The 14,628-nt window shown below is 40.7% G+C and overlaps 1 protein-coding gene across 1 annotated transcript; it reads right to left on the bottom strand.

Annotated features, from left to right (window-relative positions):
• Positions 1–7,430: 7,430 nt before the first annotated feature.
• On the bottom strand, positions 7,431–14,530 carry LOC124140682 (damage-control phosphatase ARMT1-like). The gene is made up of 5 exons (XM_046508370.2): positions 14,399–14,530; positions 13,184–13,289; positions 11,514–11,752; positions 10,378–10,543; positions 7,431–8,894 (listed from the first exon to the last, which is right to left on the bottom strand). Exons 1-5 carry the CDS (start codon positions 14,455–14,457, stop codon positions 8,124–8,126), a joined length of 1,341 nt encoding a protein of 446 aa, XP_046364326.2. The 5' UTR covers positions 14,458–14,530; the 3' UTR covers positions 7,431–8,123.
• Between the last annotated feature and the right edge of the window lie 98 nt (positions 14,531–14,628).

Raw genomic sequence — 14,628 nt, 5'->3', positions numbered from 1 at the left:
TAAAAGTAGAAATTAAAAAAAAATAAATTTGGGAAACGATTTTACCACAAACCAAAACAACCTATCAATCAATCACATTTGTTTAAACTTTTGAAAAATTCAGGGTGAGAACAGCTGTAAAGGTAAAACAATCATTGGCCTAGCTGAGCATACCAGTACATGAAATGCCTCCTTGTAGTGGTGGGACAATACAATGATGCATCAGTGGATCACAAGTTTTTATTTCTCAATACAAGTATCGATCACAGTCGCATACTAAGTAAAAAATTTAGATTCTTACCTTAACTGTTTGCTTTAATAACAGTTCCACTATACACTAATCATTAGTGCAAGTTAATAGTGAAAACATACATATTTTCATTTGTTGTGCCTACTTCAAACTGCTCAGTGTAAATCATCAGTGTGCCAGGTATTTGGCCATCCTGTCTATGAAAAAGATGGCTTACGCACCACAGATAAGAGCACATGCATGTATCATGATACATATCGGATTGCAGAGTCGGTGAATCGCCCTAGCCCTAATTCCTTGTGCCCGTGTGGAATTAAGACTTGTTGTTTTAGTTTACCATTAGATATATAATACAAGAGCTGGCAGCCAGAGAAAGGCTACACCAAATCTTGAATCCTGTAAGATACAACTGTTTTATACAATGATAGATTGTAATTTGCAGATATTCCGATGAAGCGGGCATTTGTCCTGATTTAGGGATGTGTCTTGTGTTTTGAGGGTACATGGATCGATTTGGAATATGTACAGTAAATCTTGAAATTAACGCAAGCGTGAATTAAATGTGAAAAATGCGAGTGGTCCTTGCTCGCATTATTAAACATCGCATTTATGTCAACAATAAGACATTTTGGATAGCAGAAATACCAACTTAGACATACGCTGAAAACAAACAACTATGTATTCCACATCACTGTTTATTGAGCACCACTTGTAACAAGCCTATAAACAATGTCATTCAAACACTAATTACATCCTGTGAATTGTCACTGCTTGGGTCAAGACAAGAGTTCTACTCACTAATGTCATCACTGATAACACCTGCAAGTCCTGACAGACGCAACACAGTGTCTTTGTTCTTTGCGACTACATCAAATGCCGTCACGAGCCAGTGTGCATGTATTGCTTTAGCAGAAATACTCTACTCAGCGCTAATAAGCTTTGCCATTTGGTGTGTGATTGGATTAATGTGAGGATTCTCCTGTAAACCTGACAGAGGACATTTTCTTAAGATGATGCTTGAGAGGTGGGGGGATGTTGCATTCATATTGAGTCGCAATTCTTTTGGAGACGTATTAATTTCACGATTTACAGTATTTATGGCAGTTGTGAAGAATCTTTGCCATGTATTTTAGGATCCGATCATGATTCCAGACTGTTAAATGAGACATTTGGAATTATGGAAATTAGTAGTGCTATGTGGTCCCTTGTTCAGCGTCGTTGGTCTCGGCACGTCCTTGGAGGGGTGACCATGTGCAGCAGCTTGACTCCTGAGTGAGTGAGTATGGTTTTACGCCGCTTTTAGCAATATTCCAGCAATATCACAGCGAGGGACACCAGAAATGGGCTTCTGAGAGTTTCAAGGGCTTTAGTCCTGCCCCACACTGAAGTGATGTCTTTTTGGGCAAGTGACTTTGTTTGAAATATGCTGCTGCTCAGTGAATGGGTACCCGGTAGGAGGAGATGGTGATGTGGCTATTTACTTCTAGTGCCTCACAGACAGATTGGGTTGTATACTCCCCAGGGAGATGAGAATGAATTGCGTGCCCTTTTCAAGTGGACTGTAATTATCCTCTTTACCAAAAGGCCTTAACTGAGGACAAATAGTCACTCTGGTTTGGGGGATACCTGCTGGCTTGTTATCAATGCTGACTAGTTTCACCTATGATTAGACTCATCAGAGCACATATCACTTGGAGATTACATCATAGCAAGTTGTTCTCCTCCTAAATTCTCACAGCTGTTATTTTATGTAATTAAAGGAGAAATTGTTTGTAAAGTTGGAGAAATTTATTATTGCAGTTATCAAAACTACACCAAACACTGTAATATGTTACTCACCCTTATAAACCTACTGCTATTTTTGCCTATTGTAGGGAAGGTAAAACCTTGAATATAGTAAAAGCTCTTTTCCCTGACTCACAGTTTTACATTTTCAACCCAAACCTGGGAGATGTGTTTTATCCTTAACATGTTCCCATTATGATAAGGAGCAGTATTGTTGAAATGGTGAGGTTGATTATTCCGTATAGAATTCTGCAGCATACTGCCAAAGTTTTGGATCTTAAGTGCAGGTGCTTGTTTTGTACATTGCTTGTTAAATTTCAAGGTTTTACTTTCCTTTTGAAAAGTTGGAGGCTCAGCTAAAGAAAAAGAAATTACCATCGATGTGGCCTTACAAAACAGTGAACAATATACACCATGAACTTGTACATACAGTTGTTGTATACATTGACGGAGCCACCGTTGTATTCCTGCAACAATGTTGCAACTGTTGTGTTAAATGTTCTATCTTCTCAAGGAAGAAACAATTATCAACAAGTGACACTAGCAAGTGGCTAGTATTGGTTATGCAGTAGTACAATGTGCATTGAGTTTGAACACATCCCAATTAATTTAAGCTGGTCTGTTAGCCCGAGACTACTAACTTGTAGTCCTCTTTGACTTGTAGCATTTGAGGTCCATAATTCTGATCCGGTTTTCAAAGCTTCAGTTTTGCTACAATTTGAACAGAATAGAACTGACTGTAATGTAATGATAGTAGACAGTTTTGGCTCATTCAAGCATGACTAGCTATAAACTGTGAGGACTAATGAAACACAGTAGCCAGTCGTCCTCTGGACTAGTGAAACACGGTAGCCAGTCGTCCTCTGGACTGATGCAAAGACTTTCTCAGTCAGACTAAACCCTGATGCCATGTTTCATTTTCAAAATTTCAGTTTTGTCATCGTTTAATTTGATAAAATTTGTTGTCATTCAACATTTGATGTTGACAGTGACATGTTAGAGTCTGTGTAATGTCTCACTGACAGTGGACAGAGTGTCTGCCCGGAGAGTGAAAGGTCATTGGTTCGATCCCCGGATCTGTTTACCTGAAAGACGTTAATAAGGTGGTTCTTGTTGTTACCCTGGCTAGCGCTCGGTTTTAAGGGGATAAAAACAAGGGGTCAGCTTGGGGTCAGTATCTGTGTCTGAGTGAGGTACAATGAAGTCTCCATGTTAAACTGTGGCATGGATTGGCATTATAAAACCAGCATTTCCGGACTAGTACAATCAGACACGCACACATATACACTATATAATGGCAATAATTTTGAATGACGTTAAACCCCATTTCACGTCACCTCATCCCATTAATCCTGGAATTTGTTGTACTGCTGACTGGAGGGGATAAATAATTCTCACGTCACAACTAAGTCTCACACTAATGGGTCTCATTGATGACAATATTTACTGTTGTCAACGAGAGAATGATACAGATGAAGCAACAGATTCAGTAAAATGATACCGCGGTACACAAGGCGTGACAATATTGACAGCTATACTCATCAAACAATCCAGGAAACAGCTGGTCGCAATCGTTACAGTAAGACAGGAGAGTGAGTGAGTTTGGTTTTACACCGCTTTCAGCAATATTCCAGCAATATCACAGTAGGGGATACCAGAAATAGGCTTCACACATTGTTAACCACAATGCTATCCCACCGCCCGTAAGACAGGAGAATGTCAGTTGAAATGATTCACAGAACAAGACACAGCAGAGTGTCCGCACCTGGCGTGTACCTCACTGTATCCCATCACGTCCCTTGACACAGGTAGCTTTACCAGCCCTTGCTTGTCCCCTTATTTATAGCCATCAGTATATATGACCATCACGTCCCTGGACACACACACAGGTGGCTGTACCAGCCCTCACTTGTCCCCTTATTTATAGCCATCAGTATATATGGCCTGAGCGTCACTGAAGTATCAGTTTGTTTGTTTGCCGACTGCCGCATGTGTGTATATTGCTTGTTTTTCTACATCACAATGTGAATGGTACAATCGTTTCTTGTGCCACAGTGTATATGTAATTTAATGAAATCCAGGTCTGCTGAATGATGTCTAGAATTATACAGGATATTATATACAGGATCATAGTGTGTGCTAGTGTTATATATGTGTGACAAATTTCTTACTGTGCATATAACTTATGTTGAGACTTGAGACTCATGTCCCTTGTTTTTGGACATTCCTTGTGAAGTCAGTATTTACTATTTACAGGGAATCATTTCATATTATTGATTTGTTGCATAATTGCCACTGAATGTGGCAGTATTCATCTACACAGGATTGAATAATATATCTGTTTGTATTTGCTGTAAATATCAGTGAAGATGAGATGGCTATAAACATGTTTTTTCGGCCAGTCTGGGGGGAAGGCAGTGTTGTTCAAGGTAAGGAAAAGTAACTTTGTCGCGCTCAGCTGAGTGTTTGAGGATACAACTATCAACACTCAGATGTTGCTTTTTTATTTGAGAAATAAAACGTGAATAAATTTGCCTCCATTATTTGTACTGTTTTCAGTTTGAGTTGCCTTCAATCTTGTATTTTGCCTTTGATAGAAAGAGTGCTTAAAAACATGTTTCTTTTTACGATGCTTGCTGAATGTGTCCCAGTCTTTTCATGCTCCACCATGTCATGTTACAGATATGTCATGGGAGTAACTGTCCATATTAATATTTTATTGGTAGCTTCCTGATTCTGTTGAATCACCTCAATAAAACCTGATCCCTAACTAATAATGACTAAGTTAGACAACCTATCTACAATCGTGTGCGTGTGTGTGCGTGCATGAGTGTGAGAGAGACACCCACCCAACTCTGTGTGAGAGAGGAGAAAGACGAGAGAGAGAGACCCACCTGGCTCTGTGTGAGAGAGAGGAGAGAGAAAAGATAGAGAGGAGAGACAGAAGTAGAGAGAGGTAGAAAGCAAACTTCATTTTTCTGTTTTTACTGACTTGCCCCATAAAACAAAATCAAACAGAATTGACACAATCTATTTAAATTAATTTATTCCCATTTGCACAGCAGCAATTAACCACAGTGAATAACAAAGAAAATACTCCAAAACAGTCCATACAGAAGTTACATCCATAAAAAACAAAGGCCACAACAGGAATATGATAATAGTTTGAAATTACGCCCAACATGTTTGTCCGCTATTTCATCAGGTCTCCAGACATTACTTACAAAACACATACAGCATGGGTTCAATGCACTCTCTTCACACAGTGACCTGCTTCAGACCATATCGGGAATGTTGTTTTGTAAGCATCTGCTTTTCACAATTCAGATTGTAAAACAGCTGCCATTTTGCCCAAAATCTGATTGATTGATTGAGTATGGTTTTACGCCACTTTTAGCAATATTCCAGCAATATTCCAGCAATATCAGGGCGGGGGACACCAGAAATGGGCTTCACATATTGTACCCATGTCAGGAATCGAACGCCAAAATCTGAAGCCTCTTTAAAAGATCAGAGCTCATACACAAATACGAACATGTGATGAATTGGTGTAAGACATTAATATGAACATTCATTGTGGAAGCACCGCACATTTGTTGTGAGCAATAGCACAACAACCACCAACACTAAATGGGTTGGTGTACACAAATTCCCGTGGTGTAGTAGTGAAGTGTCTCAGCTAATGACATAAAGCCATGAATTACTCATGCTAGTCCAATTTTCCCTACTCCGTACATGACCCATTGCTGGAAGCAGTGTGAGGAGTAGATGACTGGAAGGTGGTATGATGTAATCTGAGTGATGACAGGTCAGAGCACTTGCTGGAACCAGACTGTGGTTTGATTCTGTAGGTAAAATACTACACCGTATGGTCGTGATTCAGGAGCGTAGTGTGTACAAAACCAGTGACGTATGCAACATAGCACTGTCATAAAACATAAACTGTGAAAATATATTCTCCAACTTGTGTAAAACTAACAAATCATATACAGGTACTTTTTCTGTAATCCTGGGGATACTAAATATTATTCGTGCACATCCCAACAACTTCACATTGTAGCCATTGCAGAACTATGTGCTCCAGTTAATTATGCCCCCAAGACATCAACACCCTCATCATTTACAAACTTAATGTAGATTGATTATTAATGTTTGAAAGATGGCACATGATTGTGTGTGTGTCTGTTTGTGTGTCCTTTTGTCTGTCTGTCTGTCTGTTTGTGTGTGTGTGTCTGTTTGTGTGTCCTGTTGTCTGTCTGTCTGTATGTGTGTGTGTGTGTGTGTCTGTTTGTGAGTCCTTTTGTCTGTCTGTGTGTGTCTGTGTCTGTTTGTGTGTCCTTTTGTCTGTCTGTCTGTATGTGTGTGTGTGTGTGTGTCTGTGAGTCCTTTTGTCTGTCTGTCTGTATGTGTGTGTGTGTGTCTGTTTGTGAGTCCTTTTGTCTGTCTGTCTGTATGTGTGCGTGTGTCTCTCTCTCTGTGTCTCTTTGATTGTGTGTGCATGCGTGCGTGCGTGCGTGCGTGCGTGCGTGCGTGCATTTGCACACAGACAAAAATAAAACTGAGAATTTTTTAGTTTTGATTACTTCATAATAATTGAACACAGTCTGCCTGTCTGTGCAAAACGATAATCCATGATATCCCAACCCTCAATAATCCCCTCAATAATCCAGTGTACGATATGATGATCTCCATTCTAACTAACCTGAACCCATCTTGAAAGTGACCTTTCTGAAAGCATCTCCCTCGTGAGTAGTTTCCCACAGAAATTCTCCTGCATATGAGTTTGCAACAATCGACTAAGAAAGATGTGTATTGTATGTGCTGGGTGACCTCATTTGCATAATTATTCATACTTGAATTGTTGGATAGGCGTTTCCTATTCTATATGAAACGGCGCCTTTACAGTAAAATAAAGAAGTTGTTATCCATAAAATGTGTCTACTTTATCATATCATTACGCCAAGTTTATCGGATTGGTTTATCGCATCAATATCATTAGCCATTTTATAATAAAAGAGACACAGCATATATGGAGATAGAGCATATGTAGAGATAGAGCATATGGAGATAGAGCATATGTAGAGATAGAGCATATTGAGATAGAGCATATATAGAGTGGAGAGATAGTAGTTCTGGGACGGGTAACTCGGATACCCGGGTCGGGTGGGGACTGAATAGGACCCGGGTACCCACAGGACTACTGGACACGTGGTTAGTCACGTGATATATTGTTTAATGACAAAAATTATCTAAACTCTATGGTTACACTACAAGTCACTAATGTTCGTATTTCTTTCTGACTATGCACCCATTCCTTAAGACTTTTCATTTGGTTGAATAAAGATATAACTTAAGTCAACTTCATTGTATGCACGACTAGATTGTTTAATACATTTTGCCAGGGCTATGGTAAAAGATTTACAATCAGACATTTTGTACCTATCTCTTGAGACATACAGTGAATACCCGGGTAGGGTCAGGTAATAGGGGGATGGGTACCCGGGCAGTAAATTTGGACTTGTCCCAGCCCTAAGAGATAGGCAGGTCTCGATTCAAGGAACTTGATTTAACTTGCACCAGGTGCATGTTGATATGGAAACCTAGTTGTACCAGACAAACCCAGATTGTTGTGTTGAAACCTAAGGCTGAGTCAGACACAAAAGTGAATATTTTATCATGCACTTGGTGCATGTAGACATAAATATTAGTTTGCACTTTTCAAAAATAGGTTGCACTGGTGCCAGTTTCATATCGTTAAATCGAGTCCTGGATACGGTACATACAAAGTGGAAATGCAATACACAGCCTGATCAGGATTAAATCATACGGCAAGAACACATCACAGGTTAGGTCATAAAATGCATTTCACATGTACGTAGATTGATTAAAACGGTGCAATCCAACCTTCAACATTGGTCACTAAATCAATCCGTTTCCAGACATTTCCTGTTACAACATAAAACACAGCATGAAGACCATATGGGAATGGGGTGAAATTGAGACTGAATCCTGAATACTTCCAATTCATTATAGCACAATTGGAAAATATGTGAGATCTCAGCAACAGTCATCAAAATATCCCCTGTGTTTCCTCGTCGGTAACAAATCTTTAAGAATGTCCTGAAAGTTGGTGGAATGAAATAACTGCCCACTTTCCATTAATCATCCAGTCTTTGTCGTGGTGTTCAGTCTTCTCTGCCAGACCTGGCTTCAATCCGACCACAACGTCCGACTTGAGAGCACGCAGACTACACAGAGGAGCAGGTTCGAACCCTCGTAGGGACCTGGAAAAGGAGTCGGTAGGGTCCCATCGCTTGTCTCCAACCAACTTACGGTAATTCAGATCACCTTTAAAAAACACAAGGTCTGCTTCACCAAGGTCGCTGTACAGGTCATTCGCTCGTTTTTTCATCAAACTGAAATCGAATGGAGATGTCCAGAAATCACTATCATGAAAAACCCAGGATCCTAACTTGAGCCTTTCCTGCCATTTGGCCCCGAACGTGGATATTGCCAGATTGTTAGTGCCCATCATTATCTGCAGCATCCACTCCAGGTCGTTCCGGGTGACGTCGGACACGAACCACGGGATGGCCTTGCCATGGAAGTGGATGCTGGAAGCAAGGTCAGCAGACATAAGAAACTCGGCCAAGCAGAGGTCTGTGACCAACTCAAAGCCGGCATTGTCCAGTACGATGTCCACCCTCCCAGCTTGACCCCTGGTCTGACGCTTCTGCTGTAGAGTCTGAATCACGTGCTGCGAGTCGTCGGCAAGGATGTTGGGGTTGAGGAGGTTGAGTTGTTCCAGGATGCAGGTTGTCTGGGAGTTGGAAAATCCGGCCGAGATGGACAAGTCACACTTGTTGCCCCACAGCGCTACCTGGAGATGAGATGAAGATGTACATGTTGAAGTTTTGAGTTAGAGGAGTCTTTCTTTGTTGTTTAATGCTGTATTCAGCAATATTCCAGCTACATGACAGCAGTCTGTAAATAATGGAGTCTGGACCAGACAATCCAGTGACTGAATTCAAGAGCATCGATCTATACAACTGGGGTACAATAACATGCATCAACAAAGTTAGCGAGCCTGACTGCCCGATCCAGTTAGTCACCTCTTACGACAAGCATGGGTTGCTGAAAACCAATTCTTGGGTTAGAGTGAGTAATTATCATATTAACACAATATTCCAACAATATCTTGGCAGGGAACACTAAGTCTAGACTTGACATATTATACCACTTGGGGAAGACTTGACATATTGTACCATGTGGGGAAGACCTGACATATTGTACCATGTGGGGAAGACTTGACATATTGTACCATGTGGGGAAGATCTGACATATTGTACCATGTGGGGAAGACCTGACATATTGTACCATGTGGGGAAGACCTGACATATTGTACCAATTGGGGAAGACTTGACATATTGTACCATGTGGGGAAGACCTAACAAATTGTACCATGTGGGGAAGACCTGACATATTGTACCATGTGGGGAAGATCTGACATATTGTACCATGTGGGGAAGACTTGACATATTGTACCATGTGGGGAAGACCTGACAAATTGTACCATGTGGGGAAGACCTGACATATTGTACCATGTGGGGAAGATCTGACATATTGTACCATGTGGGGAAGACCTGACATATTGTACCATGTGGGGAAGACCTGACAAATTGTACCATGTGGGGAAGACCTGACAAATTGTACCATGTGGGGAAGACTTGACATATTGTACCATGTGGGGAAGACCTGACATATTGTACCATGTGGGGAAGACCTGACAAATTGTACCATGTGGGGAAGACTTGACATATTGTACCATGTGGGGAAGACCTGACATATTGTACCATGTGGGGAAGACCTGACAAATTGTACCATGTGGGGAAGATCTGACATATTGTACCATGTGGGGAAGATCTGACATATTGTACCATGTGGGGAAGACCTGACATATTGTACCATTCGGGGATAAGCTGGATGTGAGGCCCAAACATAAATCTGCACGAAACAACATCCTGGAGGCATTGGAAGTCCCCGACTGTCGTAAAACCACACAACTAACTACATATTTTCATTACTTTTTGTATAAAAATAGCTGAGAAATGGCCTTGGCAGCCATATTGAAAATCGGATTCAAACCCCTTAAACAAACTGGGTTGTCATCATTGGTGGGAAAAAGTATGTGAAGTGTCTGTTCTATTGGTCCAAATGACAGACAAACAGGCCACAACATACATTCATTTGACTTTCCGTCATGTGACCTCAAACAGTTAATGTTGAAGTATTACTGGTACGACAAACACTGGGTCATCACTACGGTAGTTCTTCATGGTGGAACTTGTGTTTTGTAGACATACCTCTAGAAACTGCTTCAACTTGTCAGCTTTCTCCTCCGAGGAGTATCCCTGGCACTGTCCGACTACTTCCAGAAGATATGTCAGCAGCGTTGTCACAGCACCCTCTGATGTGTGGTACGCTTCACGCTTCTGTTCTTCAAACACATCGAGGCCTTTCAACTTGTGGCTGTAACCATGGTAACAGACATAAATCTGTGTCTCTGCCAGTCCTGGAGGTTGACTTGACAATTTACTGGTATTTATCATGTAAGTATACCGGTAGAGCAAATGATGGGAGTTAAACTGTTTATATAATAGTATTCAATTATATCAGGAATGCTACCTATTATGAGGCAGTTTCTAGACACTTACAATCTTATTGAAACTCATTAGTAACGGTATGGGGTGACAAAGCAATGATCATAATCAGGGAGAATCTCGGATACTTAACCAACAATCATCGGATCATGTCATGTTAAAGGGATACAACTCCGCACAGTGCATTATGCAAGCTCCTTCCCAGTGCGTGACACCTTTGTGCACTTTTGGTAACATCGCTGCCACCAGTGTGGGTGCGGCCATTACAAGAATCTTGAAATTTGCCCTCTAACTCCAAATGTAGTAATGTTTATACTTTTGTTTCTGTCTTTGGGAATGCAATCATAGTGAATTTTGGAAAGGTTTACGACTGACCAGATTTCCCACATAAATCTAACTTTTTGTTTGTTTGACGAGATTGGTTTGAGATTCCAGATGAATGGAAAACCAACCAACTTCCCTCTTACATTCTTACCATATCAATTACATGATAGTTAGACACACAGTGGGGAGCTTTGACGGGTGACAGCAACAGTATAGAGAGCTCCGCGAACGGGATATCGCTGTGAGGAGCTTGTGCATTATGGTGCAGTGAGAACACGCAGTCCTGGGTAACATGAGTGTCGTTTCAGCATCACATTCAGGCCCTAGCATCTGTACAGAACAGAGTAGTCTATTAGTCTATTCTGCCACAACATGCATGGATTACTAGGTAGCTATTCTAGGCTGGAATAGCCACAGGGAAAAAAGCATGGGGTACTGGGGACCTATTCTCACTCTGAATCCCCACAGGGAGACAAGCTTGGGGTACTATAGATAGAAATATTTCCACTACTCACGTGAGTTCAACAGATTCCTGAATGCGACGGTACATGTAACACTCCAAATATAACCATGCTGCTGAAAACCACTTGATTGGCTTCCCGTTGTTTAACTTGAGTAGATCTTGATGGTGCTGGTTCCAAAACTGTGTATCGGTACGAGAATCCTCTAAATGTTCGACAGGTTTATCTGTCTGAATCTGAAACCGCAACTTAGATAATCTGCCTGTGATGTCCTTCAACTCATCAGAAGTGTCCTGAAGAACAAAAGATCATAATGTAGTAAAGAATTGATTTCAAGATTTCTATATTTTTGCCCATAGAGCATTTTTGTGTGTGAAACTGATTTCCTAACTTGTTTCTGAATGTCGTGAGCATGGTGAGTATTACTGTGAGTCTCCAAACTACTCTGACATATGATGTTGACCTGCTCATAAGCACTGCATGCTACCTACATGTCACACCAGACACACCTTCATTACAGCTGACATCATTATTGTACACTCCCCAGGAGCAGACATTGAGTGCAAACTTATCCAATGACTGAATTAATCATGGTAATAATACTGTAGCGCCTTGAGCATACATTTTGTGAGGAGTTTTGTGCTTTTGAAGTAGACTATTATTCAAAAAGTTCACAATGCATGAAATTGTCATGATTGTTTCTTACTTACTTACTTACTTTGGAGATTTAACGTGCGCTTTCCGACTGATGCGTATTTCGCACACGGGCCCGGCCAGGCCATTTAATGTGTTTCCGAAAGGGGCGAAAGTGGTGTGTGCAACCCAAGAGGGGGCTTTAGGGGTTGCTTATATAGAATTTGGGAATTTTGAGATTTGGAATAGATGCCAATGGGGTAGGGGAGGATAACTAAGGGAGCTGGGTATGGTGGATGTTTGTGTGTTTATGTAATTTTGATTTGGTGGATTATAGTGTTTTTAGATGCGTTTTATTAGTTCCGTTTTGATTAAGAATACGCCTAAGGCCTTGAAGTTTTCTAGTTTATTTTGTGGGTTTAGTATTGCTTCTAGAGTGAGAGCCTTGTTTAGATTGAGCGTGGTTTGTAATGCGGTTCGATGTGTTAGGTAGTGTGTGCAGTGGATGAGTGCGTGTTCTGGGGTTTCTAGTTGTTTGCAGTGTGGGCAGTTACCTGTAGTATGTTTTTTTATTTTTTTTAGGTGGTTATTTAGGTTGGTGTGTCCTGTTTGGAGTTTAGTGATTACTCTGTCGATTTTTTTTGATGGATGGTGAATTTTTGGTTTGGTTAGTGGTTTGCTGAGTACTTTTTTGATTTGGCTATTTGAGTTTAGATATAGGTTATGCCATTTTTTGGTGATTTTTTGCTTGTTTACACTTTTAATTTCTGATTTTGAGATGGGTAAGTTTAAGCTTATTTCTGGGATTTTGAGGGATTGTTTAGCTGCCTTATCGGCGTTTTCATTACCGTATATTCCTACGTGGGCGGGTATCCACAAGAAGGTTATTTGTTTGCCTGCGTTAGTTAGGTCGTTGGAGCTTTTAAGTATTAGATTTATTAATTTAGGTCGGTTTTTGGTATTTTTGTTTGTGATTGTTTCTGAACAAGTGAGTTGTTTTGACAAAATGATGCATTCAAACCATGTTGAAGCCTGTCATTTGAATAATCACAATATTAAGAAGAAGAAAAATTTATGATAAAAATGTTTACCTCTCCACATTCATCTCTCATCTTATTCTTCATCCTGTAGACTGTATCCACAACTTTTGTGAGGATAACTGGCATCCTGTCTCTGACCGTCAAATATGCAAATGAACTGAAAAACAATGAGAATAGGTTACCATTTGTATGTTATAGTGATTGACATAACCGTTGAGACCTTGACTTTCTTTAGGTTAATTGTGCGTAAGAATTCTTAGAAATTTAGAAGGCATGTACTTATACAAGATTATGAAAAGGTTAAAGAAAATATTCAAATACCATCCCAAACAATGCCTGACACTATCGAACCATGGCTTTGACAAGTTCCTGACCCTAAGGATCAAGTGAGTGGGTGGTTTTACACCTCTTTTAGTATTCAGCTACTTTTCTTCAGTGATTAAATGTCTATGACAAAAGGATAATATCCAGCAGTATCACTGATGGGGGCACTAGAAATGGGCTTCACACATTGTACCTATGTGGAGAATCGAACCCGGGCCTTAAGTGTGACGAGCAAACGCTCTAAACACAGGGCTAACCAACTGGCCCCTGCTAAGGATCGAAAAAATGGTTCTGATAGAGAGGGGGCTAAAATTTGGAAGAAGGCCAGGAGATCAGTTTGTTTGTTTGTTTGTTTGTTGTTTAACGCCGCACTCAGCAATATTCCAGCTATATGACGGCAGTCTGTAAATAATCGAGTCTGGACCAGACAATCCAGTGATTAATATCATGAGCATCGATCCACGCAATTGGGATCGATGACATGCATCAACCAAGTCAGCGAGCCTGACCACCCGATCCCGTTAGTCGCATTTTATGACAAGCAGAGTCACCTTTTACAGCAAGCACGGGTTGCTGAAGACCTATTCTACCACGGAATCTTCACGGGCCATATGAGATCAGTGAAGCGTGACCCGGCTTCACGTGAACGTGGCAGCCATGGTTCGGCTGCGCCTGTGACAAAATCAACAAGTGCCCCAGGTGAAGGGCACCACACCAAGACGTAAAAACATCTATGTACGTCTCTGACCACACTCATCATGGATCCGACCACTGCGTTCTCGAGCCAAACGCCCACATGTTCACTTACAAGCCGGATGTTTAATATTTCAATTGTCGATAAATGACTTAAACACAAACGGACCACAAACAGACCACACCAGTATCTCACCACAGACACATTCAACAAGAGTTAAATCTTAAATGGAAAAGACAACTGCTTACTCTTTATATTTGGCAGAAAGATTATCAGGAACATCGTCGAGAGTCTTTGAGGGGTCCATTTTGATATTTCTAAAATTAAGATAGGAAATATAATACGTACAGATGTGTTTTTACCTGATTTTAAATAATAACTCTGTGAAAATTAATATGCCTTTACATGATTGTAACAACGCTTAAAATGGTTATCTAATGCGAAATATCGTATTGCGTATGTATTTAACTATCATATC

The sequence above is a fragment of the Haliotis rufescens genome, unplaced genomic scaffold (genome assembly GCF_023055435.1).
Source record: "Haliotis rufescens isolate VD_foot unplaced genomic scaffold, xgHalRufe1.0.p SCAF_51, whole genome shotgun sequence".
NCBI lineage: Eukaryota > Metazoa > Mollusca > Gastropoda > Lepetellida > Haliotidae > Haliotis > Haliotis rufescens.
This window is presented reverse-complemented; position numbering and strand designations above follow the sequence as displayed.

What these genes read in the sequence shown, in the direction of transcription:
- LOC124140682 (XM_046508370.2), bottom strand. Translation starts at nt 14,457, where the DNA reads ATGGACCCCTCAAAGACTCTCGACGATGTTCCTGATAATCTTTCTGCC. An exon ending in TGAGAGATGAATGTGGAGAG is followed by an intron (nt 11,753 to 13,183) that starts GTAAACATTTTT and finishes TTTGTTCTTCAG; the next exon opens with GACACTTCTGATGAGTTGAA. An exon ending in AGTTGAAGCAGTTTCTAGAG is followed by an intron (nt 8,895 to 10,377) that starts GTATGTCTACAA and finishes TCTCATCTCCAG; the next exon opens with GTAGCGCTGTGGGGCAACAA.